Source organism: Pipistrellus hanaki (assembly GCF_964339955.1).
Source record: "Pipistrellus hanaki genome assembly, chromosome: 9".
In the NCBI taxonomy this organism is placed as follows: Eukaryota; Metazoa; Chordata; class Mammalia; order Chiroptera; family Vespertilionidae; genus Pipistrellus; species Pipistrellus hanaki.
The window spans coordinates 7,843,901-7,854,193 of record NC_140511.1 but is presented as its reverse complement, the minus strand read 5'-3'; the positions used below and the strand labels follow the sequence as shown (position 1 = coordinate 7,854,193).

At 49.0% G+C, this 10,293-nt stretch overlaps 1 protein-coding gene across 1 annotated transcript; it reads left to right on the top strand.

The window, feature by feature from the left end:
• The first annotated feature begins 2,674 nt into the window (after positions 1-2,674).
• LOC311628502 (splicing factor U2AF 35 kDa subunit-like) lies at positions 2,675-3,362 on the top strand. The gene has a single exon (XM_084895718.1). The coding sequence runs from the start codon at positions 2,774-2,776 to the stop codon at positions 3,254-3,256; it is 483 nt and encodes a 160-aa protein (XP_084751844.1). The 5' UTR covers positions 2,675-2,773; the 3' UTR covers positions 3,257-3,362.
• Positions 3,363-10,293: the final 6,931 nt, after the last annotated feature.

Sequence of the window (10,293 nt, the reverse complement as noted above, 5' to 3'; positions counted from 1 at the left end):
CCGGAAAACCCGAACTCTGAGTCAATACAACCTGACAAGTTTACAATTTCTCTATCTAAACTGTTGAGTAATTGGGGGGAAACTCCCAAAATAGCAAGGCCAGTTAATCTTATGTGTCAACTGATGGGTCACGGTACTTGTCCCACCGGGGACATTTCTTCTGTTGCTTTTCAGAGTGAGTGGAAAGGAGGGGGAAGACAGAAAGAGACACATCAATTGGTTGCCTCCCCCACACACCCCGACCTGGGTCAGGGATTGAGCCCACAACCGAGGCATGTGCCCTTGACGAGAATTTGAACCCTCGACCCTTCAGTGCACAGACCGGTGCTCTGAACATGGAGCAGAAGAGAGGGGCCCGAGCTGCAGCTCTTGCTCTGGGTGTCCAGCCTGCTGGCCGCCCCCGTCAGATTTCAGATTTGCCAAGCAGCCCCGAGGGCACGGCCAATTCCCTAAATAAATGTGTCTATAAATACACATCCTGTTGGTCCCGGTTCTCTGGAGAGCCCTGACTGAGGCAGCCGGGCCCGGAGACCAGTACACTCCAGGCTCTCCCACCACAGGGATTCCAAACCCTTTTCTTGCCCCTTTTCAGGCCCCAAACCTTTCTCCTTCTGGAGCTTTCTCTTCCCCTGAGAAGGCAAAAACCTTCCAAGGGAGCTCCATTCGCTTACTTTTTTTTTTTTTAAATTGATTTTTAACAGAGAAAAAGGGAGAGGGATAGAGAGCTAGAAACGTCGATGAGGGAGAAACATCGACCAGCTGCCTCTTGCACACCCCCTACCGGGGATGTGCCCGCAATCAAAGGTACATGCCCTTGACTGGAATCGAACCTGGGACCTCTCAGTCCACAGACCAACGATCTACCACTGAGCCAAACTGGCTTCGGCCCACTCACTTATTTTTGCACCCCAGCCTTTCTCACACCGTCCCCGCCCCCCCCCCCCCCGAAAGTCTGGCCTCTCTCTGCATCATTGCCCCCCTTTTTCTCTGCTAAATAGTGTTGTTCCTGCCCAGCTGGTGTGGCTCAGTGGTTGAGCATTGACCTATGTACCAGGAAGTCAAGGTTGGATTCCCAGTCAGGGCACTTGCCTGGATTTTGGGCTCGGTCCCCAGCAGGGGGCTTACAGGAGGCAGCTGGTCAAGGACTCTCTCTCACTGTTGATGTTTCTATCTCTCTCCTCTCCCTTACTCTCTGAAATCAATAAAAATATGTATATTTTTAAAAAGAAAGTGTGGAGGAGGAGAACCAAGATGGCGGCCTAGGTAAGCACCTAAGCTGCTGCCTCACACAACAATATCAAAAACAACAACTAGCCAAAACCGGTTTGGCTCAGTGAATAGAGAGTTGGCCTGCGGACTGAAAGGTCCTGGGTTTAATTCTGGTAAGGGCATGTACCTTGGTTGTAGGCACATCCTCAGTGGGGGGTGTGCAGGAGGCAGCTGGTCGATGTTTCTCTCTCATCGATGTTTCTAGCTTTCTATCCCTCTCTCTTCCTCTGTAAAAACTCAATAAAATATATTAAAACAACAACAACTAAAATCAGAACGGACATCATCCAAAAACATAGAAAAGCTGGCAGAGTGGGAAATCTACAACTAGAAAGAAGGAGAGAGGCTCACAGATTGGATTGGGAGCCGCAAGGCACTGAGATAGGAAGGGCAGCTGAGTGCCTGGCTGGCGGGAGGGGAGGAATTCCTGATTGCCCTGAATTCTTTCCAACTGCACTTAACCCCAGCTCCGGCCGAAACCCCGTGGACCCAGGCTCATACAGGTAGAGTATGGACTGTAGAGAAAGGCACCCAGAGACTCAGAGACTGGGAGACTGGGGGAGCTGGGAGCCACAGCAGGCAGGGTCTACAGTTGCACGCGAGTGAGTGCGCTCAGAGGTCTGACCGCGCAGGTTGCCATGGCCTCTCCGTAGCAGAAGGAGTCAAAGCTCCAGACTACAGAGACCCAACCCAATTCCAGGTGAGCCCCTGGGGCACCCACGCTCTTGCACGGGGAATCTGGGATGGTCAGGCAGAAACTCAGGGGAGCACATAAGGGCAGAGCTGACGGGAACCCAAGACTGTCAGCTCAGCCCTGAGACTCCGCCCCATCCAAGCTGAGCACAGAGGCTTCTGCAATTTTGCAAATCTGATCCTATAAGACTGTCTCCAATACAGAAGGTATCCCAGAGTAGACACAACTGATACTCACATCCAATTGGCCTGAAGGTCAATTCCTCCCAGGGTACCAACAACAATCAAGACTTAACTACAACAAGGCTGTACACGCAGTCCACAAAGGGGAGCACTGAGGAGGCTGACCCACTGGGCCATATAGGACACCAAACAGACAAAGCCATCCTACCAACTCTGGGAAGCAGCAAAAATGCCGAGACAAGGAAATAGATCTCAAACTAAAGAGATGGAGGATATAGAGTTCAAAACCACGGTTATAAGGTTATGCAAGAATTTCCTAGAGTGTCGGCGGCTGCGGGTGGGAAATGGCGGAGTATTTGGCCTCCATCTTCGGCACCGAGAAGGACAAAGTCAACTGTTCATTTTATTTCAAAAGTGGAGCATGTCGTCATGGAGACAGATGCTCTCGGTTGCACAATAAACCAACCTTTAGCCAGACCATCTTGATTCAAAACATCTATCGTAATCCCCAAAACAGTGCACAGACGGCTGACGGCTCACACTACCATTGCCCTCTTGAACATTTACCGTAACCCTCAAAACTTCCCCGTCTGCTGACGGTTTGCGCTGTGCTGTGAGCGATGTCGAGATGCAGGAACACTATGATGAGTTTTTTGAGGAGGTTTTCACAGAAATGGAGGAGAAGTATGGCGAGGTGGAGGAGATGAATGTCTGTGATAATCTTGGAGATCACCTCGTCGGAAACGTGTATGTGAAGTTTCGCCGTGAAGAAGATGCGGAGAAAGCTGTGATTGATTTGAACAACCACTGGTTCAACGGGCAGCCCATCCACGCCGAGCTGTCCCCCTTGACCGACTTCCAGGAAGCCTGTTGCCGCCAATATGAAATGGGAGAGTGTACACGAGGCGGCTTCTGCAACTTCATGCATCTGAAGCCGATTTCCAGGGAGCTGCGGCGGGAGCTGTATGGGCGCCGGCCCAGGAAGCATCGATCGAGGTCCCGGTCCCGGGAGCCGCGCTCTCGGGCGAGAGACCGTGGTCGTGGCGGCGGCGGGGGACGGGAGCGTGACAGGAGGCGGTCAAGAGATTGTGAGAGATCTGGGCGATTCTGAGCCAGGCCATTTTTACTGTATGTCTGCTAGAAAGTGTTGTAGTTGATTGACCAAACCAGTTCATAATGGGAATTTTTTTAAAAAAACAATTAAAAAAAAACAAAGATGGGTTTCTGAATAAAATTTGTAGTGATACAAAAAAAAAAAGAAAAAAAAAAGAATTTCCTAAAAAAGCTGATAAATTTCATGAGACTGAACTAAAAATTAAACATAAACTGTCTAGCCGAAATCGGTTTGGCTCAGTGGTAGAGCGTCAGTCTGTGGACTGAAAGATCCCGGGTTCAATTCTGGTCAAGGGCATGTGCATTGGTTGCGGGCACATCCCCGGTAGTGGGTGTGCAGGAGGCAGCTGATTGATGTTTCTCTCTCATCGACATTTCTAGCTCTCTATCCCTCTTTCCTTCTCTCTGTAAAAAATCAATAAAATATATTTTTTTAAAAAAAATAAAAATAAACTGTCTAAATTGGAAAATATTACGCAGAGATCCAACAGCAGACTGGAGGAACACAAGAATCAGGTCAAAGAGTTAGAATATAAAGAGCCAAAAGACACTCCTCTGGAGAAGCAAGAAGACAAGAGAATCCAGAAAGTTGAAGATAGTATAAGGAGCCTCTGGGACAACTTCAAGTGAACCAACATCAGAATTTCAGGGGTGCCAGAAGAAGAGAGAGAGCAAGATACTGAAAACATATTTGAAGAAATAATATCAGAAAACTTCCTCCACCTGGTGAAAGAAATAGACTTACAAGAATAGGAAGCGTACAGAGCCCCAAACAAAAAGAATCCAAAGAGGACCACACCAAGAAACATCATAATTAAAATGCCAAGAGCAAAAGACAAAGAGAGAATATTAAAAGCAGCAAGAGAAAAACAATTAGTTACCTACAAGGGAGCACCCATACAATTGTCAGCTGATTTCTCAACGGAAACTATACAGGATAGAAGGGAGTGGCAAGAAATATTCAAAGCGATGAATAGTGAGTACCTACAACCAAGATTACTCTATCCAGAAAAGTTATCATTCAGAATTGAAGGGCAAATAAAGAGCTTCACAGATAAGAAAAAGTTAAAGGAGCTGAGACTGGTTTGGCTCAATGGATAGAGCGTCGGCTTGGGGACTGAAAGGTCCCGGGTTCGATTCCGGTTATCTTGGTTGTGGGCATATCCCCAGTAGCGGGTGTGCAAGAGGCAGCTGATCGATGATTCTCTTTCATCGATGTTTCTAACTATCTTTCTCCCTTCCTCTCTGTACAAAAAAATCAATAAAATATATTTTTAGAAAAAGAAAAGGAAAAAAAAAAGTTAAAGGAGTTCATCACCACCAAACCAGTATTATATGAAATGCTGAAAGGTATTATTTAAGAAGAGGAAGAAGACCAAGTGAATTAAAAAATCTGAGGAACAGAATAAACTGGTGAATAGAATAGAATCAGGGGCAAAGAAAGGGAGTGGATTGATAATTATCAGGGGGAAAGAGGTGTGGGGGTGCAAAAAGAGACTGGATTAAAATCGTACCTATGGATGAGGACAATGGTGGGGGTTGGAGGGAGAAGGGAGGTAAAGGCAGAGGGTGGGGCGGGAACCGGGTGGAAGGGAGCTGTGGGGGGAAAAAGGAGAAACAACTGTAATAATCTGAGCAATAAAGATTTATTTATTTAAATAAATAAATAAATAAATAAATAAATAAAATAAAAAATAAAAAGCAAGTGTGGTTCCTAGGGCAAAGGCTAATGCCTCCACCGCTGATCGAACCCCATTTTCTTCCTCCTTCAAAAGCCCCTCAATCATTACAGCCCAGCCCCCGCTCCTGCATCTTTGACTTTGAAACCGATCGGAGGAACCTGGGCCTGGTTCCTGTCCAGCATCTCCTTCCTTCCTGTCCACGCCTGGACACAGCGGCTCGGCTGAACAGCCTCGAGCGGCCGGCCTCTGCTCCCTCCCGCGGGGCGCTGCTGCGGAGGCTGCGGACCCTGGCGATGCTCAGCCGTGGCCGCTCAGGCCTTACTTCACGTCACGTGACACGGCCTTCGGGAAACTCCATCCACTCCCCCCGTTTTCTCCTCATGCTCCTCCCTCCTGCATCACCTCCTCTCTGCACCTGTCCCTCAGACACTGTGCTGCTCAGGTCCTGTCCTGCTGTCTCCTCTCCTGCCGCCCTCTGCCAGGACTCATCCACACTCAGGATTGCTCGCCTTCTCTCTCTCTCTCTTTTTTTAATTATTGATTTCAGAGAGGAAGGGAGAGAGCGAAACATCAATGATGACAGTCATTGATCGGCTGCCTCCTGCGCACCCCACACTGGGGATGGAGCCCACAGCCTGGACCAGGAACCGAACTCATGATCTCCTGGTTCCTAGGTCAATGCCCAACGACTGAGTCACGCGGCTGGGCTCACCTTTTCGCTTTATCCCACACCTCTCCTCTGCCCAGGCTCACGTATTCAATTAGAAAATGTCCGGAGAATATATTAATATCTCACCCCCAACTGTAGTGATTTATAAAACAGACACTTTTCTGAGCATCGGGAATCTGGGAGGGTCTTTGCTGAGTGTTTCTGGCTCAGGGCGTCTCAGGAAGTTTCAGCAAAGCTGACCCCCTGGACCATCGCCTGGAGGGCTTGTCTGGGCCTGAAGATATGCTTCTGAGCTTGTCCATACACGTGACTGGAGTCTCAGCTCCTCCCGACCCCTTGCTGTGTGGTGCTCCCCAGGGGGTGTGCGGGAAGCAGCCACCCTCCTGCGAGTGCGCCGAGGAACGCGGAAGGCCGATGGCCTTGGACTGTAGCTGGGCTAACGCCAAGCACCACGGTTCTGTGGAGATAGTGGTAGCTCGAAGCAATTTCCTGACCTGATAGCCTCAAAGTAAATGTTTCCTGGAACTTACTGATCTTTACTGACCTTTATTGACCTCAGAGACAGTCTGTCTGCTACCTGTTTGCCATGCTTTACTGAGGGCAGGGTATGTATCTAAAACTGAACAAAAAGCGGTAAGACCAGGTTTCAGTGTGCCTCTCCAAGAAAGAGTCTCCACCTGGCCCCCATGCTTTCATCAACAAATCGGCAAACGACAAGAGCTGGCCCGAGGATGCGGAGAAAAGGGAACCCTCGTGCACTGCTGGCGGGAATGCGGACTGGTGCAGCCACTGTGGAGAACAGTATGGAGTTTCCTTAAAAAAATAAAAATAAAAATGGAACGGCCATTTGACCCAGTGATCCCACGTCTAGAAATATATCCAAGAAACCAGAAACACCAATCAGAAAGGATATATGCACCCGTAAGTTCATAGCAGCACAATTCACCATAGCTAAGATTTGGAAACAGCCTAAGTGCCCATCAGCATATGAGTGGATTAGGAAACTGTGGCACATCTACACATGGGATACTATGCTGCTGTAAAAAAGAAGGAACTTTTACCATTTGCAACAGTGTGGATGGGCCTGGAGAGCATTATGCTAAGTGAAATAACCCCTCAGAGAAAGATAAGTATCACATGATCTCACTCATTTATGGAATTTTTGATGAACAAAAACAGATCCAGAGACAAAGAAGCATCGATCCGATGCTCAGTGCTCAAAGGGAAGGCAGGGGAGGATCGGACTAAAGGGGAGAGATCAACCAAAGGACTTGTATGCATGCATATGAGCCTAAGCGACGGACACAGTCACGGGGAGAAGGGAGAGGGCTTACGGCTGTGGGACAATGGGAGGATAAGGACACATTGGTAATACCTTAGTCAATACAGGGAAGGAAGAAGAAAAGCCCCATGCCTTCTAAATTTGTGTTTCTTTTCATTTGTGCTTGGCCCTCCTTCAGATACCGAACCTCGCCATGCAGGTCTCGGCTCCCAGGTCTGACAGAGGGAAGCATCCAAGCGAGAGCCAGGAGCAAGCCCAGTGCTCTCTGTGGCCTCGCCGTGGCCTCTCTCGCCGTGGCCTCTGCTGTGTGCTCCTGGCCACAGACCCACCCTGCGACCATGTGTCAATCCATTCTGTGCTGCCATTCCATTCTTTCCAGTTCCCCTAGGATCTTCACACAATTAAAACACTTAAAAGCTTTCTGTTTTTTTTCAGGGTAAAAACCGAGCTCCTCAGCACAACCTGCAAAGCCACCAGTGACCCTGCCAATGGCTAGACTCTCTCCAGGCCCATCTTTTTATTATTATTATTTTTAAATATATTTTATTGATTTTACACAGAGAGGAATTGAGAGGGACAGAGAGTTAGAAACGTTGATGAGAGAGAAACACCGACCAGCTGCCTATTGCACACCCCCCACTGGGGATGTGCCTGCAACCAAGGTACATGCCCTTGACCGGAATCGAACCTGGGACCTTTCAGTCCACAGGCCGACACTCTATCCACTGAGCCAAACTGGTCCAGGCCCATCTTTTTATTATTATTGCTAGAGGCCTGGTGACGGATTCGTGCACATTGAAAGGAAATTTGTGGTGTTTCTCCTTTTTCCGTGACCTGCACGGAAAAATGAAAGGTTCCTGAGGGGAGGAGCTGGGGATTAAGAAATTAGAGAAAGAAAGAGACAAGAGGCAGAAATAGATTCATAAAGCTGGGAGCTAGGTGGGCGCCATCTCTCTGATGGAGAGACAGTCACACTCACCACAGACAACACAGCATATTTATTGGCTTCCAAAGGGGAGTTTAAGGTCAAAAGGAGCTTCCGGTGTGCCCAGATCCTATTCATCAAAATCTGGGTAAGCTCCCTATTTTTTGGTACAAGATTTAGCTTATTGAGACCTGGGTGAGTCAAGGTCCTATTTGTTCCTCATTCCAAGCACATGGATTAAGAAATCAGCACTGATAAGAGGATTCTGCCAGTGCCTCGGGCTCAGCTGATCAGAATTAAAAGAATGTCCTTGTGCCTTCTCTGGTGGCTCTCTACAAAATGAATTAAAAGAAGCATTGTAAAGGCTGGGGAGGGGTGGGGGAGGGCTCCAGGGTGTGTCCGGCCCATCTCCCCCAGTCCCAATTGACCCAACCCCAGCAGCAAGCTAACCTATTGGTCGGGGTGTCTACCCCCTGGTGGTCAGTGCGCATCATAGCAACTGGTCAAGCAGTTGAACAACAATTGGACACTTAGCATATTAGGCTTTTATTATATAGCACTAGAGGCCCAGTGCATGAAATTCATGCGTGTGGGGTGTCCCTCAGCCCAGCCTGCACCCTCTCCAATCTGGGGCCCCTCTCACAATCCAGGACTGCTGGTTCCCAACTGCTCACCTGCCTGCCTTTCTTATTGCCCCTAACTGCTTCTGCCTGCCAGCCTGATCACCCCCTAACCACTCCCCTGCCAGCCTAATTGACCCCTAACTACTCCCCTGCCAGCCTATTTACCCCTAACTGCCCTCCCCTGCAGGCCTAGTCACCCCTAACTGCTCTCCCCTACAGGCCTGGGTCCCCCCCGCCCCAACTGCCCTTTCCTGTAGGCCTGGTCACCCCCACCATCCCTCCTCTGCTGGCCTGGTCACCCCTAACTGTCCTCCCTTACAGGCCTGGTCCTTCACAACCATGCTCCCCTGCTGGCTGTCTTGTGGTAGCCATCTTGTGTCCACATGGGGGCAGTCATCTTGTGTGTTGGAGTGATGGTCAATGTGCATATTACTCTTTTATTAGATAGGATAGAGGCCTGGTGCATGGATGGGGGCCAGCTGGTTTGCCCTGAAGGGTGTCCTGGATCAGTGTGGGGGTTCCCTTGGGGTGTGGGGTGGCCTGATCAAGAGGCCTTATCCCTGGCAACCCAAGCGGAGGCCTGGTATCTGGGATTTATTTATCTTCTATAATTAAAACTTTGTAGCCTTGAGTGGAGGCCTGGGCCAGCAAGGGTGTGTGGAAAGCTTGGCTTCTTCCATTGCTGGGGAAACCCAAGCCTCCTGCTTCTCCATGACAGCAGCCATCTTGGTTGGGTTAATTTGCATAGTCGATCCTGATTGGCTTGTGGGTGTGGTGAAGTGATGGTTAATTTACATATTATACTTTTATATAATAGAATTATCTTTTAAAAAATATATTTTATTGATTTTTCACAGAGTAAGAGAGAGGGATAGAGAGTTAGAAACATTGATGAGAGAGAATCATTGACCAGCTGCCTCTTGCACACCCCCTACTGGGGATGTGCCCACAACCAAGGTACATACACTTGACCAGAATTGAACCCGGGACCTTTCAGTTTGCAGGCTGATGCTCTATCCACTGAGCCAAACCAGTTTCGGCTAGAATTATCTTTTTAATTATTGATTTCAGAGAGGAAGGGAGAGGGAGAGAGATAGAAACATCAATGATGAGAGAGAATCATTGATTGGCTACCTCCTGCATGCCCTGCACTGGGGATGGAGCCCATAACCTGGGCCTGTGCCCTTACTGGGAATTGAATTCTGACCTGGTTCATAGGTTGATGCTCAATCACTGAGCCAAGCAAATTCTAATTTCTATGCCATCTCCTTCTCCACTCACCCTATAACCTTGGGGAGATAATGAGTTGCCTCTGTGTCTATCTGCACGAAGGGTTAATAGAAAGGAGAAGATTAATTACTTAAATTAATATTTATTGAACCAGATCCTGTGCTAGACACTCTTTCATAAATTAACTGAGTGACAGACGCAGTATCGGGACGAGACAGACTGTCTACCCTTCCCACAGACGAGGATCGGCACTCCGGCCGCTACGTGGGCAATTTGGCCCAAGCTGTGAAGCTGGAAGCGGGCGTGGGCAACGTTAGAAAGAAGATGGAGCATCCCTGTCTTTTCCATCCGAGTGAGGAGATCTGTCATTCTCATGGCCTCTTCCAGCCTCAGGCCGCAGGGACAGAGGCCTTGCCGTGTCCCGTGGGAAAAATCTGGCCTGCTGAGCACTGCATCTCACCTCCAGGCTCAGCTCCAGGGCTCTCCCAGTGTGTCCGTCCTACAGATCAGGGCAAGGACCTCCTGCGTGCCTCCTGCATGTGTGCATCTGTGCGCGTGAGTGTGCATGTGTGCATGTGTGCGTGTGCGTGTGTGTGCATGTGTGCGTGTGTGTGTGTGTTTGT